At 36.7% G+C, this 18,304-nt stretch overlaps 2 protein-coding genes across 2 annotated transcripts in view; both read right to left on the bottom strand.

Moving 5' to 3' along the window:
- Nucleotides 1-2,255: 2,255 nt before the first annotated feature.
- Nucleotides 2,256-3,124, bottom strand: LOC133812686 (dehydrin DHN2-like). Its single transcript, XM_062246483.1, has 2 exons — nucleotides 2,826-3,124; nucleotides 2,256-2,748 (listed from the first exon to the last, which is right to left on the bottom strand). Exons 1-2 carry the CDS (start codon nucleotides 3,054-3,056, stop codon nucleotides 2,521-2,523), a joined length of 459 nt encoding a protein of 152 aa, XP_062102467.1. The 5' UTR covers nucleotides 3,057-3,124; the 3' UTR covers nucleotides 2,256-2,520.
- Nucleotides 2,256-18,304, bottom strand: part of LOC133812685 (dehydrin Rab18-like) — a 31,269-nt gene continuing 15,220 nt past the window's right edge. The window contains exon 3 of the transcript XR_009884012.1: nucleotides 2,256-2,495. The gene's annotated coding sequence lies outside the window, so the exon portion shown is untranslated. The remainder of the gene's footprint in view (nucleotides 2,496-18,304) is intronic.

Raw genomic sequence — 18,304 nt, 5'->3', positions numbered from 1 at the left:
GTAAAATCCTCCACCAGTACACAGTTGCATCTGATCTATACATATATAAATAAGCGATAATTAGGCAGTGTATCTTTTCAGTCTTTATCATCACTCCTACACGTACGTGTTTAATAATATATAATAGTACACACACAGTTTTGTATTTTATATATTCAGATAATTCATTAGCATTTGATTGTTACGGGGCTGATTGGTAGTTAATTCAAAAATATAGTTTTAGAAAATTATTTTTAAATCAAATGGTTTGAAAATATTGAATTTAAAAATAAATTATAAATTTTTTAGATTTAGAGTGGTTTAGTGTTTTTTAAATTTGAAATTCATGAAATACAAAGAAAACAACAAATTATTGTTTTCTCTTTTGCTGAAGGATTTTAACTCAGTTTTCAAAAATAATTTTTTTTTATTTTCTAAAACAAGTGTGCCAATCAAGTTTTCATGAGAGTTTTCATTTTTTAAGTTTTGAAAATGATAAAATCATTTTTGAATCTCTTACCAATCAAACCCGTTTCTCTAATAATTCACAAAGTACAAAGTGACGTCCCAAAAAAAGACAAGGGAGAACTACCCAACACTAGTTTTTTCTTTTATGTTTTTTTATTTTTTATTTTTTATTTTTTGCTTAACTTGGTCATCCCTACATATTTGGTAGGAGGAATTAAAAGAAGGATTAAAGTTGAATAATTAAATTTTAATTTTCATTTGTTTGATAAAAAGAAGAGAGTGATAAAAGTAAAAAGAATAGAGTGAGAAAAGTATAGGTTACCAATTCACTTTAGCCCACCAAAAATTATTCTTCTTAGAAAGGATTAAGAAAAATTAAGAAAAAGAACAATAAACAATAGAAATAAAAATAAAAATATATAGTAAATATACTATTTAATAATTATTTATTATTCTCTTCTTTATTTACTAGAAGAACTAAGAAAGAAAACAATAAAAAATAATATAATAAATGAGTATTATTCGGTACACTCCCCAAAAACGGTATATTGGTGCACTCTAGTTAGTGTTTTCAGCTCTGAAAGAATTTTGGGAAATTTTTTTTTATGACCATATAAATTGTAGTTATTTAGAGCATTCTACAGATTTTCAGAAAATTTCGAATAATTTAACGTGCTGAAAATACATTTTAAACATGTTACCTCTTACGCGTTATAAAAAAATAATCATGCGTGTAACAAGCTATTTAGTAAAGTAAAAAATCGAAACAAACTATTTTGTAAAGTCAAAAACTAGAAGAGTGTTGCTATTTGGTACTTAAGATGTCTAACACCACATAAGGTGTCGCATCATAATTAATTAGCGATACCCCATAATCCTTATTAAATTAAAATAAGTAGGACCCGATATTGAATTGCACCAATAATACTATGCTACCTACTTATGCTGTTGGGCATCAATAATGTCCCTTAGCAATTCCCAAACATTAGAAGGGTGGTGCACAATTTTTTTTTTTTGGGTGCGAATGACTACCATATAAAAAATATGTTAATAATTATTTATTATTCTCTTTTTCTTTTTTAATACACCTTTTAACTTTATAATTAGAAACCAAATCTCCATATATAGTCATATACAATTCATCTATAAAACCCTATCCCATCCTTGTTAATTTTTCCATTCTTATCAAATAAGAGGTTCAAGGACACGTATATGATTTTTAATTACATGTACCTACCAAATAGTTTACTTCCAACAAAAGTTTTAGACTTATTCTATAGACAAAATGTGAAAAAGACTTTTAGAAGAACTCGAGGATACCGACAAGTGAAAAGTTACGTACTCACACGAAACAGAATTTCGTGAAAGATAAAGATGATTAATCAACCATAAAATGGGTCCCTTTCATTCGCCTTCATTTACATCTTATATATAAATTAAGATACAGTAGTCAATTATTAAATTATACTTTTGTCTAGAGTTTTACTGTCTTCGAGAGAGAGAGAGGTCTAATCTGTTAGACGTTTTTGTTTGAAATCTGTTAGACGTTTTTGTTTGAATCTTGTGTTTTATATTGTTAGTGTCAAGTTCGGGTAATTGAGTTACTTTTCAAAAAATTTAGTTTTTATAGTGTATTATTTATCTAATTACCTTGTATTTTCTCGCATAATCTCCGAGCCAGTGAACCAGTGAGTATCATATAGGCAGAGGTACGCACCCGATGACATGTATATATAAAATTAGACCACGAAATAATTAAGCTGATTAAAAAGAAGGGAATTGAATTATAAGACCAGGCATTGCCATCATAACAATAATCAAAGCACAACATATATTACTGGAGAGAGAGAAGAGTACATATATATATACGTACTATCTATATATGCATATATTATAGTAGTACGTATGAGTACACAGATTGAAGACACGCGCTTTGATCATTTATTACAACATTGCAACACACTCTAAACTCAAGCAGAGACACACACCAACTCTGAAGTTACAGGCGCTTCAAATACCCTTCTTATATATATATTATATATATATATGTGTGTGTCTATTCTATAATTCTATTCATGGTGCCCCCTTTCCAGGCAGCTTTTCCTTGATCTTATCCATCATTCCTTTCTTCTCCTGGCTCTCAGTCTGGTGAAGAACACCCCCTGGAGCTGTGTTAGTAGCTGCAGTTGAACTTCCATAACTCGGAGCACTGCCCTGATCATGGTGCCCACCTGGCAGCTTCTCCTTTATCTTCTGTGTCAGTCCCTTCTTTCTTCTTCCTCCTTGCCCATCATCCTCAGACTACACCAAAAATCACTCACAATTAGAATCAACAATATACATTTATAGGCCAGAAAGAAAGGGTTAAAGCTACTTACTGAACTGGAGCCTGAGCTCCCAGAGCGGCGATGCGTAGTGTGTGGTTGCTGGTGTGCATCAGGACCGGTATCGAAGGTCCCGGCGCCAGTGCCGGCACTGTCGTGCTTCCCTCCGGTTCCGTGGCCGCCGGTCACGTGGCCAGTTTTAGCAATGCCGTGTTGAATCGGGTTGCCGTACTCGTCGACTTGAGGTGTCGTAGTAGCGCCAAGTTTGTTTGGGAATTGCGACATTTTTCAAGAAAGTATAGAAATGGATCTGAGAAAACTGGCTTTGTGTGGATTATGTTTTGGTTTCGAGTGAGTTGTATAAAACTGGGTTGGGGTAAGGGTTTATATATAGGCGGGTGGGACGTATACTAAAGAGCTCAACGCGTGCATGTTTCGAGCTTCTTCCACGTCCGAGTAGAAGAAAATATTGTACTGTACATCTGTGAACTGACACGTGGCGTAATGGGTGTGTCGACACGTGTTGTTTGAGGTCGGTCACGATGAGATGGGTCATTGTCTTGACATTAAAAGCTAGTGACACATCATAACCCGTTTGGATTAGCTAGTTGGAAGTGTTTTATTTAAAGATAATAATATGATCTTATAATTCATATATAAGAGGAGACAGACATATGGATGGTCAGAATTTGTCCGATTTCTATCCTCGATAGTATATGTTCTAGTATTGTTTGATTTGGGAATAACATACTCGTATATCTCATTAAGAATGATAGAGAAATTAGACAAACCTTGTAGAACTAGGTTTCTTGACATAGTTGCCTTCAGGTAAAATAGTCCTATCATCACGGATAGTACGAGGCGTACCGATCAAAATTGAGGACGTAGATCTAGAAGGAGACCTGATAGAACCAGAGATCAAAGACTTCGACATGATATTATGCATGGACGGGCTAGCAAGGCATGGTGCAAACTATCGATAGCAGACGTAAGCAAGTGATGTTCAAGACTCCTGACGATCAGAAACGATGCTATATGAGAAAAAATTTAGGACTGCATACGCTGCTTATTTCATATCTCAAAGCTCAGAGGATGATAGAAAAATGATGTCACACATTCTTAGCCAACGTTATGAATGTGGTAAAGGAAACACCACTAAAAGTTGAAGACTTCCACATTGTAAAGGAATTCCCAGAGGTATTTCCTCGCAACTAGCAGGATTGCCGCCGACACGGGAGATAGACTTCACAATCGAACTAGTACCGGGCACTGAGCCATTCACTATGGGGAGCACCGATTCTATTTGTGAAGAAGAATGATGGAAGTATGCATATGTGTATAGATTATCGCGAGCTGAATAAGGTGACAATTAAGAATAAGTACCCGCTACCCCGGATTGACTAAATGTTTGATCAACTCTGAGGAGCGACCGTGTTTTCAAAGATTGATCTACGGTTTGGGTATCATCAGCTCAAGGTACGGGAAGAGGATATTCCCAAGACGGCTTTTAGAACTCGTTATGGGCATTACGAGTTTCTAGTTGTGTCTTTTGGTCTTGTCAACACTCCATCCGCGTTTATGGATTTAATGAATAGGGTCTTTATGGATTATTTGGACGAATTCGTCGTAGTGTTCATTGACGATATCTTGGTGTACTCAAAGGAAGAAGTCGAACATGAGGAACATTTAAGGTTGATCTTGTTACGACTAAAGGAGCATCAACTTTACGCCAAGTTCAAAAAGTGCGAAATTTGGCTTTCGCAAGTAACGTTCCTCGGGCACATAGTATCCAAGGAAGGAGTTGCAGTAGACCTATCTAAGGTAGATGCTGTAATGGATTGGCTAAGACCAAAGAACGCGTCTAAGGTAAGAAGTTTTCTGGGACTAGCAGGTTATTATTGGAGGTTCGTAAAAGACTTTTCTAAGATAGCCACTCCGTTTACCAACCTAACCCGGAAACAGCAAAGGTTCAACTAAATTGATAAGTGTGAAGAGAGTTTCCAGTTGCTTAAGGATATGCTCAACACCAGTACTTTATGTACCGACACCCAATGATAAGTTTGTAGTCTATTGCGATGCGTCAAAGCAAGGATTGGGTTGTGTGCTGATGCAGAATGATAAGGTGATAGCCTAAGCCTCAAGACAAACGTAGTTGTTGATACGCTAACTAGGAAGAATTACAGAAGTCTAGCATCATTAGCTGGAATAGAAAAGCCGCTACAGCATGAGCTGATCAATGCTGGAATAGAAGTAGTCATTGGTAACCTGACGAACTGGTCCATCCAATCAAGCCTGTTAGAAGATATACGGAATGAGCAATTGCATGATGACACGTTAGTAACACATATGGATGCAGTTAGAAAAGGGAAGGCCAAAATTTTCTCAATATCAAGTCAAGGGTTATTAAGATATAAGGATCGGGTATGCGTGCTAAACGATCAAGGGATTAAGATGACGATTTTAGAAGAAGTGCACAATACACCATACTTAGTTCACCCAGGGTCGACCAAGATGACTCACGACCTTAAAGTGTTATATTGGTGGCTAGGAATGAAGAAAGATATAGCAGAGTATGTGTCTAAATGCTTGGCATGTGTCTAAATGCTTGGTATGCCGGCAAGTGAAAGCAAAACATCAGCAACCTGTAGGATTATTGCAACCACTTAGCATTCCAAAATGGAAATGAGATGATATAGCCATAGATTTCGTGATGGGTTTGCCACGAACAAGTAAGCAGCATGATTCGGCTTGGATAGTAATAGATAGATTAACCAAGTCAATTCATTTCCTGTCTGTTAAGACTTCGTACACAGCAGATCAAGACGCAGGCGTTTAAGTCCAAGAAATAGTACAACTGCATAGAATCTCTAAGACAATAGTATTCGATAGAGGATCGGTGTTTACATCGAGATCTTGGAGTAAGTATTTGTTGCTGATAGAATTCTCCTACAACAATAGCTACCAGTCAACAATCAGGATGGCACCCTACAAGCTACTTTATGGAAGAAAGGTCGATCGCCGTTGCATTAGGACGAGGTAGGAGAAAGGAAACTACTTGGACCTAAAGCTGTTAGAGGAGCTCAGGATGTAGTAGTGCTGATTATAAAGCGTATGCTCGCTGCTCAAAGCCGTTAGAAAAGTTATGCGGATGCCAAGCGGCGTGATGTGGAATTCAAAGTCAGAGATCAAGTTTTCTTAAGAATATCTCCTATGAAAGGTGTGAAGCGGTTTGGGAAGAAAGACAAGCTTAGTCCCAGGTTTATAGGTCCTTCTGAGATATTGGACAAAATGGGAGCAGTTGCATATAGATTAGCCCTACCACCAGCTCTAGCAGATAGTCACAATGTGTTCCACATCTCGATGCTGCGTAGATATGTGTCAGACCCATCTCACGTCCTCAAATATGATACGATGGCACTCCAGAAAGACTTGAGTTACGAGGAACGACCGGTTAGCATCCTAGATAGAGGGATGAAATAATTACGGTCTAAGAGTTTTCTGATAGTCAAAGTCCTATAGAGAAATAGTTCTGAACATGTGGGAGTTGGAGGAAGACATGTTAGATCGGTATCCGGAATTGTTTGATAAGTAAATTTCCGGACGAAATTCTTTTAAGTAGGGGAGAATTGTAGAGTCCCAGAATTTTACTTAGCTAGTTAGATAGTAGTAGCAGTAGCAATATCTAGTATTAGTTCGTAGTATGTTAGATTTCGTGGATTTTGGTTCAAACCAGGACTTAGTTGGAAACTCCCAGCAATAGTTATGGATTTTATAAGTTTAACCTATAGTTTAAGAATATTAATTATAACATAAGATTTGATTAATATTGCTGGTTATTAATATGATAATTATTATAACCTAAGGTTTAGATAGAGCCAATAAGAATATGACAGTTGTCGTGTGCATGTTTATTTAAGGATTTGATTATAGTTTAAATAAAAGAAAGTTCAAGAAAGCTCTAGAATCTTCCAAGACCATTAGGAGCATGACATTTGTCACAATCTTGTTAATTTGTGGATTAGGTTGTTATTTAGATAATAAAATAGATTTTCCCGTAACTTTAGAGTAATGTAACTTCAGACCTATTTTTGACCTAGTTATGTTATGAATTTCGAAAAATAGTATTTCTAGAAAGTTGTAGATAATTTAATTATATTTCTAACGGTATAAAGATAATCTAAATCGGAGTTCTATAACTCTAGTTATGTTGATTTTACTGCAGATGAGTTTAGAGTTACGAGATTTAGGGAGTTAGAAGTTAGGATTCAATTTGTTTTTATTATTTTTATTTTTTAATTTTAAAAATCAAGCTTTTACTCCCTCAACCTCTCTCTGAAAAATTTGACCAAGTCCTAAGCCTTTGACTGAGAATATTCAAATATTTTCAATTAAATTCATTATTTTTATTTAAAGCCAAAAAGAAGATTTTTATTCCTAAAACTCAACTCTATAAATAGGACTTAGAACCCAGCCCTTCTCCTCACTCTTCAGCTGTGATTATACTCCAAGGTGTTAATGAGAATATAAGAGTGATACACTTGGGTGGGAAAGGAAAAAAGCTTTGCCATTCTTAAGCTTTATAAAATACTTGGGAAGTGAGGTTTAGTATATTTCGGTATTGGAGTTAGACCAATCCATAAGGTCAACTAAGGTACTCTTATTCTTTAAGTTCATTCCTTTAAAACTCTTTAGTTTCTTTAGTCCTTTTATTCAGATTCGAACTTGTGATATTGGTTTTGATTGGGCTCTTGAAAGTTAAAGATCTTTCTTGGTAAGTTTCGTCTTGAAGGTTTAGTTTCTACATTTATTATGTACTCTTTAGAAATGCTCATTATTCTTATTATTGGTTTAGGAGTGTTCCAAGTCCCACATTTGTTCTCATATCCCGGTTTTGGTAAGAAAAATAGGCTAGATCTTGTATGTTTGAATGATATGTTATGCTTTTATGTTATGTTATGTTATGTATAATATGTTATGATAAGTTTATGTTTTAATATGTTATGTTATGATTTACTCTACCTCAAATATTAGACAGGGGACGTAGATGGGTTATCATACACTACATATGATCTAACCTACCTCAAATATTAGATAGGGGACATAGATGGTTTATCACTTGTCATAATGACCATTATTAGTATAGTCTTATATGGAATATGTTATAATATGTTTATAGTATATGTTATAATATGTTTTTAGTATATGTTATGATATGTTTATAGCATATGTTATGATATGATTTTATGTGTATGTTTATGGTATTAGTAGTTTTTCCTTATTGGGTATTAGGTTCATTCTTTTTTTTTAGTGTGATGCAGGAAACTAGATACGGAGGTGGAAAGATTCTTGGTAGATTGCTTGTGTGTTGAGGATGGATGGAATGTGTGGACTGCGTGTTGATCGATGATGAAGTTATTTATTTTTAGTCTTTTAAATCATGTTTTTCCGCATTTAGTTCTTTAATTTAAAATTATCTTTTATGTTTTAAACAATGGGTACCCATGCCATATAATCTATTATTATGTATTTGATACAATATTTTGAGATTTAATAAAGTTATATTATTTATTATGTATCTTTCCCAAAATAGTAGCTATGTATAGTAGATCTAATGATCCAATGTCTTAGAAATAGTTGGGTCATTACATTTTGAGATATTTTACAATAATAATTATTTAAAAATAATAAAACTATATATTTTATAACTTAAATAAAATTTAATTAAACTTAAACTTATTATTATATTAAACATATAATATATTATCTTTTGTTGTCAGTGCTAAATTCAAAAATTAGAACAAACATAAACTTAAACAAAAATAAATAAATAAATTAAAATAATATATTTTAAAGATATTTTATGATAATTTAAATAATTAAATTATATTTATTTAAAAATAATAAAGGCATACATATCATTTTTTTATCTTATAAATTTGTGTAATAGTTTATTTTTTATTAAGTGATTAAAGTTTTTTTCTTCATCAAATTCACCAAAGGATATTGTGAGATATATTAGAAATTAAAAATAATTAATGTATGTATAATATTGTCTACACTATGACTTTTTATATTCTTATTTTATTTCTATTATTAAATTCTTTTTAAATATTATTGTATTTTATATATATATCATGTAGTCATGTAAATCTATTATATATAAAAAGTGTGTAGATAATGGAAATTCTTGGTTTTAACGGTTTTTTATTTTTTTAATGTTAACTTTAACGGAATATTCTTATATCTAACAGAATATTCTTATATTTAACGGTAGTTTGTAAACATCTCTTAAACTTAAATAAAATAAAATAAATAATTAAAAAAATTAAGATAAGATATTTTTTAGATATTTTACAATGATAATTATTTAAAAATAATAATTAATTAAATAAATTAAAATATGATATTTGTGAGATATTTTACAATAATAATTATTTAAAAATAATAAATGATTAAATAAATTAAAATATAATATTTTTTAGATATTCTACAATGATAATTATTTAAAAATAATAAAATCATACATTTTAAACTTAAATAAAATTTAATTAAATTTAAACTCACTTATTAGAATAATATCATATTAAATATATAGTATAATCTAATGTGAATTAGTAACAAATTGTTTTTTAAAAAAAAAAAAACTAACCACAAACTTAAATTTAAAATACACGTATAATATTTAATATTACATAAACATATAATATATAATCTCTTGTTGTCACTCCCAAATTCAAAAACTAGAACAAACATAAACTTAAACAAAAATAAATAAATTATTTAATTAAAATAAAATATTTATTTCAAAATTTATATGACATTAATATAAATTTAATAAAAATAATTAATAAATTCTATAAATAAAACTAAGCAAACATGCATATTGCACGTTGTTTGTATCTAATATATATATGTATATTTAGATGTTATATACATATATGTAGAGATTTTTGATATAAATATTTATATATACTATAGAACTATAATTCATTCTATTATATATATATATATATTTAAAAAATAAGTGAATAATTTTTTTATTAAAATTATAGAAAATGATTATAATTTTAAAATTAAGCAAACAAGTGCATTGTTTGTTTATACCTAATGTATATAAATATTTATGTATTATATTCTTAGTTATTAAAGAGGTCGGCCCTCAAAATCCAAAATCTGTACCGACATATGTATAGGATGGGACCCATTTGAGGCTGTGACTTATATTCTACTGCTACTTCAGGGAGGTTGAGGAAAGAGTTATGTGATCTACTTCGTCTCACGGAATAACTCAACAAAACCCAATTTTATATCATTTTTTATATATTTTTTTACATTACGTAAATATTATATTTAAATAAAAATAAATAAATTATTTAATTAAAATAAAATATTTATTTCAAAATTTATATAATATTAATATAAATTTAATAAAAATAATTAATAAATTCTATAAATAAAATTAAACAAACATGTATATTTCACGTTATTTATATCTAATATATATATATATGTATGGTATGTCTATGGTGGTGACGGGAGAATAAATATTGTAGCGCATGCTCTAATTCATACGTGTAGATAAAATATGATTTCAAATTTTTTTATACGACCGTATTTATTATAATTACTATCACCCTTAATAAGTATTAGGAAATTTTGAAAAGTTTAGATTACCGAAAATAAAATTCAAACAGAATATTGTGTGTGTGGTAGTACTGGAAGTCTGAATCTTTGTTTTTGACACCCTAAATTATTCAAAATTATTTCTAAAAACATACAGAATATTTTGTGACTACAATAGATATCGTTTTGTAAAAAAATCATAACTTATCCACGTGTATAAAAATGTATAATTTACTACGATAGGGTATAAAAAAATATCCACTACATGATGATTATCACAAGGAAGAATTAATAATGGGACATATATAATATACTCATGTAGTAACATTGGTGATTGAACCAGTGAGTGAGATTATATATCGTGACAATTTGTATATATATATATATTTAGTTGGGAAATGCACTATCTATTTAAATAAAATCCTATATTAATATATTTTTAGGTGGTTCAAGAGATTAAGAGAGGTTGGCCTCAAAATTCGTATCGGTCGAGATATAGGACCGGTATATAGTTGAGTGTTGTTATTTGACATTTTAAGGTGTCCAACACTACATGAGGTGACACCTTACGATTAGTTAGCGATACTACATAATACTTATTAAATTTAAATATATGAGACCCGATATTTGATTGTATTAATAGCTATATGCTACCTCTTTGTGCCCAACACCACAAGAATGTAGCATACTGTTATTGGTGCATTTCAATATCGGGTATCGCTAATTAATCATAAGGTACCACTTCATATAGTATTGGACAACTTAAAGTGTCAAATAACAATACTCAATCATAATGGATCACCAAAACCAGTGTTGTGTAGTTGTCTGGCTGGCTACACTACAAGCGTATGTGTGGTGTAAAATCCTCCACCACGACTCGGTTTCATCTGATCTATACATATATAAATAAGCCTTAATTAGGCAGTGTATCTTTTCAGTCTTTATCATGACTCCTACACGTGTTTAATAGTATATAATAGTACACACAGTTTTGCATTTATATATAAACGTTGTAGATTTGCCTTATCCTATCTATTCCACCATTATATATATTCAGATAATTCCTTTGCATTTGATTGTAACGTTTCTCTAATAATTCACAAAGTACAAAGTGACGTCCCAAAAAAAGACAAGGGAGAACTACCCAACACTAGTTTTTTCTTTTATGTTTTTTAATTTTTTTTTTTTTTTTGCTTAACTTGGTCATCCTTACATATTTGGTAGGAGGAATTAAAAGAAGGATGGATTAAAGTGGAATAATTAAATTTTCATTTTCATTTGTTTGATAAAGATAAAAAAGTGACAAAAGTAAAAAGAATAGAGTGGAAAAGTATAGGTTACCAATTCACTTTAGCCCACCAAAAATTATTCTTCTTAGAAGGATTAAGAAAAAGAACAATCAACAATAGAAATAAAAATATATAGCTGTTGACGGTTCTTCGGCAACAGATAATTATATGAATAAGGAGAATGATTAGTGCTAAATGATGAACCGTAATAGATGAATGATCTCAAAGGAAGATTATAACTCGAATACTTTTTTAGGTGGTTCGAAGGTTAAAATCATTCTAGTCCACCAGTCAATATTATTGATATATCTCTGATATTCCTTACAGGGTATTTCTTTACAAATTAGAAGCCAACCATTTGCAACTCCCAGGTCCATATTTATAGAGAGAGGACACCTGGGTATTAGCAAAGGAGGTCATCCCATGACCTTCTTACCCATCATGTCACTTCTGTGACGTTCATGATTAATTCCTAAAACCTAACACTGAAGTGTAGTCTAATCAATAGGTAAGGGGGATAATGGGCCGCATGGCCCAAACCAGTCGTGGGGTGCCTGAACGTGCACGTTTATGCTGCGTGTCCGAGAATTCAGGAATGGGGTAGACACGTGATGTCTGATATATGCACGTTTACATTGCGTGGTTGACTTTATAAAGGGTCGGAGGTGGCAGCTCCAGCCCGTACCCCGAGCTTGATGTAGTCTCAGCTCGTGGTGTCCATACTGCTGATCCGATGCCTTAGTAATCTCACTAAACCTTAGGCTATCTCGAGCTAAAGAGGTAGAGACTTGTAACAGCAGCTCCGGATAGGTGGCTTCCACGTGGCTGATAGAATTATGCCCTTTTCCAGCTCGCTAATAACCCGTGGATATTTAGGGTGTACATTTGCCCCCCAAGCTCCTGCTCGTGGCATATGACGTCACCTGTTGCCACAGTGGGGGCTTTTAGGCTTCCTTGTGGACTCTTCATATCCCGCCCATTACATTGGTATCGGATACGTGGAGCATCGTGGTTGGTTACGGTCCGTCTTCCGAGAACCGCATTAAATGGCCTAGCCTATCTTCAGCTGTCGTTTCATCTTTCTAGTTGTGATCCTCGTATCCCACATCAAGACAATCGAATGACCCTCATCCTTTGGCCTTTTACGTATATATAAGGCTGGCCACCTTTCGCATGAGCCACCCTTTTATTTGAAATTTTTCTCCTCTTCTTTCTTCTTTCTTCTCAGTCTCAAAACCCTTTCTTTCTTCTGGTCACTATTCCCGACGTTCCTGAGTTTCAGACACGAGGGCTCTTTCGTGACTCAGGTACCAGCGATTCCAACGGGACTTCAACCCAGACGCTCCTTTCAGTCTTTACGTAGCAAAAAATTTCCTGTAAGTCCTCCGTTTGTTGCATGCTTTAAACGTTTTCCCTTTTCCTTGCTTAGGTAAACTTTCTTCTTAGTCGCATGCAGTAGGTTGTTTGTCTTTTGTTTTTCTTTGCTGGTATTTTGTGCGTAGGTTTTTATCCTAGGGGTATCGACCGTAGGAAAGAGAATGCTTAGGAGCATGACTCATAGGATACAACTTTGGGGTGATTTTCTGGGTAAAAGTTTTTTATGCCTGTTTGGAACAACAAGTTTCTAGGGTGCAAAAAACGGGTAGCAAAGGGGACACGCTTCACAGGCGGTTTTGCCTTTCGAAACTTTCCTTCTAAGACAAACTTTATCCTGACCCTCCTGACACACAGATCCCGAGCAATTGGGGACTCGTTGGGAGCACAGGCACGTGTTCATAGAACCGCGTGGTCTCACTCGCCGCGGGCTGAGATTACCTCAGCCCGTGTAATGGAAACCCTTCTTCGCGCTAGATTCTTTCTTACGCTTAGGTCACCTTTTCTAAACTTTCTTCTTTGTTCGTTAGGCGACCAGATGGGACCCAAGAAGAGCGCATCCAAGAAGAGTGCTGGCAGCTCGTCTTCCTAACAAGCCAGCAAAGGGAAAGAGGTGGCAACAGACTCCCTGATTCCCCACTTTGGTCCCACAGTGGAGAAGGAGGTCGAGGTGGGGCCCGACGCCTTTTTGAGGCCGAGAGGATTGCCTCGAAGGTCACCACCCAGGGGAAAGTTAACAAGATAATGCTTTCCCACAATATAGAGATAGGGAAGGGCGCCCTGGACGCCCGACCTCCTCTTGAGGGGGAGCGGAGCTGCGCGCCGCTCGACGAGGAGTTCGCAGCTTGGAGCGACGAACATCTCAAGGCTGGGGCCTTTCTTCCCCTGGACCAGTATTTCGCGGACTTATTAAATTACGTGAAACTGGCCCCCTTCCAGCTCCCTCCTAACTCCTACCGTCTGTTAGCGAGGTTGAAGTATTTGTTCCTGAAGCAGGAATGGGAGGTCCCCACGCCAGCGGACATCCTTTACTTCTTTTGCCTCAAAGACAACCCGGAGCAACGGGGGCGAGATGAGGGGTTCTACTACCTGACCCATTTTCCCAATTCGGTCGCGATCATCGAGCTGCCCAGCCACCCCAATGACTTCAAGGATCAATTCTTCATGTCAAAGGGGTTTCGCAACTGCGAATACCATTACTTCAATCGTCCTCGTAAGTTCCTTCTAACTTTAGCTCGCAAGCTGGCCGCTGATTAGTCTCTTTTCATTCGTTGCTGACTTGAAAACTATCGTGCAGTTTTTTTCGCGAGGACGGCTAAGTCGGTGACCCTTGGGGGTCAGTACGAAACCTTGGCGGGGCTTCCCCCAAGTGAAAAAGACTACTGCCAGCTCGTGTCTGATGAGACGATGCTGGCGTGTAAGTTAATTTCCCCGGGCCAGACTCTGGCCTTGAGGAGGCCGCGGACCATCCCCGCTGCTCGCGAGATGGCATCCATCCCCGAGGAGGAGGCCGCGGATGAGGACGAGGACGAGGTGCCCCTCGTGTTCCGGAAGCGGGCTCTGGAGGTCGCCTAGGAGGTCAATGCAGAGAGGACCCAGTCCGGGGCAGCAGCCGGCCCCTCCGGCCAAGGTAACCCTTACCTATTTAGGGACTTAGACAGGGCCGCCGCAGACCTACGACTTCCTAGGTTTAACCCCAGCCAACTCGTTCACCACCACCAAAACGACCCAGATCGCAACATCACTCTACTCCAGTGTGTTGACCAGCTCGTGTTGCGTTATGACATGGGCCACCCTAGCGGTACTGTAGTAGTAGATAATACCCTGACCTTTAGGTCGGCATTTTTTGAGGACTACAGGGCCAATCTTAGGTCGTGGCCCTCCCTTCTGGAGGGTGTAGTAGCTCCGGGTCTTAGGTAGCATGTAGAGGAGTCTAGTCCTGAGGCGGATCCGGACCTAGAGCCTTTTCTCACCCGCGAAGTCATTATCTTAGACTCCCCCGTAGAAGCCCCGGGGCCAGAGGTCGTGACAATAGATTCCTCCTCTAGTTCGGAGGGTAGGACCCTTTTCAATACATACTTTAGCTTTTTTGTTATCAAAGTATTTTTACATGCATATTAATGCTTTGCTGTCTTTGTTTCAGACGAGGAGATGTCGCAGCCCGGGGACAATGTTCTGCAGTCTATGTTCCTAGGGGGAAACCCCTCCTCCGGGTCCTCCGGGCCCTTGGTGAAGAGGCTCCGGGTGACCAAGAAAACTCCTCCCCCCGGGATCAGCTCCAAGTCTCCTGCCAAGGGGAAAAACCAGGGTCCTGCTGCCATGGGGAAGGTGCCTCCACCCCCTCCTGCAGTGGAGAAGATGGCTCCACCTCCCCCGCGACGTCCTGTCCCTAATCGGGAACAGGAGGTACCAACCGGGACCTTGTCAGCCCCGACTCCCGACGTGCGCATCCCAGTCAATCCTCAGGCCTTGGAGAAAGTCCCCGAGGTCTTTAGGGGGACGGTTTACGAAACCGCGACCTACATGGTGGACCATTGTTACAATGCCACCTCAAGGGACTTGCGGGAGATCGAGACGAGGAGCCCCGAGCATGTGATGGAGTCTTCACTGGGGATGACCCTCACGGTAAGCTTTCTTTACCACTGGTTCTTTATGTTGTTTTTTTTTTCTAAGGCACTTACCTTATTATTGTTTTGTCTTGCAGGCGACTTTGGCTCTTCACCGGAGCATATCTCGGTCTAGGGCCAGGATCGACAAGATCAGGGGCGAGCACCAGGCTGCTCAGGTCGCCCTTGCGTCCGCTCAACAACAGGAGCAGGATGCCAAGGCGGCCCTGGCGACTGCCCGAGAAAATGAGAGGGTCGCGCAGACCGAGCTGGAGGCATCTCAGGCCAAGCTGCTGGAGGCCGAGGCTACCAAGGTTGCCTTAGATGCTGCGAAGGTCGAGCTCGAGGAGGCCAAGACTGCTCTGGTGGCGGAGAGGGCAGCTTCCAGCTCCTCCATGGAGGCCATGCTGTACCACTGCTGGGCCTTCAACCAAGATGGTGACTTTTCCTTCTTAGGGCCGGACGTGTGGGGGTCCTTTTTGGAGAAGTTTAAAGCTCGCCTTCAATAAGAGGCGCCCTCCTAGACCGAGGAGACTTCCACTGCCACCGAGCAGGATGGCGAGGGGGTGACTTCATCAGAGCGGCCTGGCGGGGCTTAGGATTTTTCTCCTTTTCTTTTGTTATTTACTTTTTTTTTTTATTTGTAACTTTTCATTACGAGGTTTTTATCCTCGAAACAATTGGTATCCCCAAATTTATTTCAATCTATTTACATATTTTTGCCTCGACCTTACTGCTACTTCTCTTTAATGCATTTGGTGAGAATTTAGTTTCTGTTGGTGTTGTGATTGACATCTTATGCTTTTTAGGAAAAAACATCTGGTAATCAATTTGAACCAACTTCTAAGATTTAGGACCTAGTTGTATCGAGGATATTAATTTGAAAACTTAGTTCGCATTAATCCTTTATCGATATCTCGTGCTTTTTAAGAAAAACATCGATCAATCAATTTGAACTAACTTCTAAGTTTTTGGACCTGGTTATGTCCAGGATATTAATTTGAAAACTTAGTTCGCGTTAATCCTTTATCGATATCTCGTGCTTTTTAAGAAAAACATCGATAAATTAATTTGAACTAACTTCTAAGTTTTTGGACCTGGTTATATCCAGGATATTAATTTGAAAACTTAGTTCGCGTTAATCCTTTATCGATATCTCGTGCTTTTTAAGAAAAACATCGATCAATTAATTTGAACTAACTTCTAAGTTTTTGGACCTGGTTATACCCAGGATATTAATTTGAAAATTTAGTTCACGTTAATCCTTTATCGATATCTCGTGCTTTTTAAGAAAAACATCGATCAATCAATTTGAACTAACTTCTAAGTTTTTGGACCTGGTTATATCTAGGACATTAATTTGAAAATTTTGTTCGCGTTAATCTTTTATCGATATCTCGTGCTTTTTAAGAAAAACATCGATCAATCAATTTGAACTAACTTCTAAGTTTTTGGACCTGGTTATATCCAGGATATTAGTTTGAAAACTTAGTTCGCGTTAATCCTTTATCGATATCTCGTGCTTTTTAAGAAAAAACATCGATCAATCAATTTGAACTAACTTCAAAGTTTTTGGACCTGGTTATATCCAGGATATTAATTTGAAAACTTAGTTCGCGTTAATCCTTTATCGATATCTCGTGCTTTTTAAGAAAAACATCGATCAATCAATTTGAACTAACTTCTAAGTTTTTGGACCTGGTTATATCCATGATATTAATTTGAAAACTTAGTTCGCGTTAATCCTTTATCGATATCTCGTGCTTTTTAAGAAAAACATCGATCAATCAATTTGAACTAACTTCTAAGTTTTTGGACCTGGTTATATCCAGGATATATGCCCCCCAAGTAATTAGGAAAGGGTCTTTCATGGTTACTTGAGTTTACACCCAAAAACATATACAATAATGTAACAGATTAGCTGTTATTACTTAATAAACAAAAGATGGCCTTTCCAATTAAGCCTTATAAAGATATTATTGATAATATTTCTTCAAGTGGATAGCGTTCCAAGTCCGTGGGACTGCTTCTCCATTAAGTCGAGCTAGCTTGTAGGTTCCTTCTTTCACGACCTCGGTTATTTGGTAGGGCCCTTCCCAGTTTGGTCCCAACACTTCATCCTTGGGATCTTTACTGGCTAGGAAGACTCTTCTGAGTACCAGGTCGCCAACGCTAAAGACGCGTTTCTTGACCTTTGAGTTGAAATAACGAGTGACCTTTTTTTGATAATGTGCGAGCTGCAGTTGTGAATCTTCTCGTTTTTTGTCAATCAGGTCGAGGGATGCGCAGAGCAATTCATCATTCCGATCTTGGTCAAATGCCCAGACTCTATGCGAGGCTACCTTTACTTCGACAGGAAGGACTACCTTACTCCCGAAAGCCAGGGAGAAGGGAGTATGACCCGTCGGCGTTCGATGTGAGGTACGGTATGCCCACAGTACCTGGGGGAGCTGTTCTGGCCAGAATCCCTTGGCTTCGCCCAGTCTTTTCTTAAGGCTTGCCTTTAGTGTCTTATTGACGGCCTCGACCTGCCCATTGGCCTGGGGATAGGCCACGGAGGAGAAGCTTTTAACAATGCCGTGATTCTCACAGAATTCGGTGAAGAGGTCGCTATCGAACTGAGTTCCATTATCTGACACGA

The sequence above is a fragment of the Humulus lupulus genome, chromosome 1 (assembly GCF_963169125.1).
Source record: "Humulus lupulus chromosome 1, drHumLupu1.1, whole genome shotgun sequence".
In the NCBI taxonomy this organism is placed as follows: domain Eukaryota; kingdom Viridiplantae; phylum Streptophyta; class Magnoliopsida; order Rosales; family Cannabaceae; genus Humulus; species Humulus lupulus.
The sequence above is the reverse complement of the archived record's forward strand: the minus strand, read 5'-3'. Positions and strand labels throughout refer to the sequence as shown.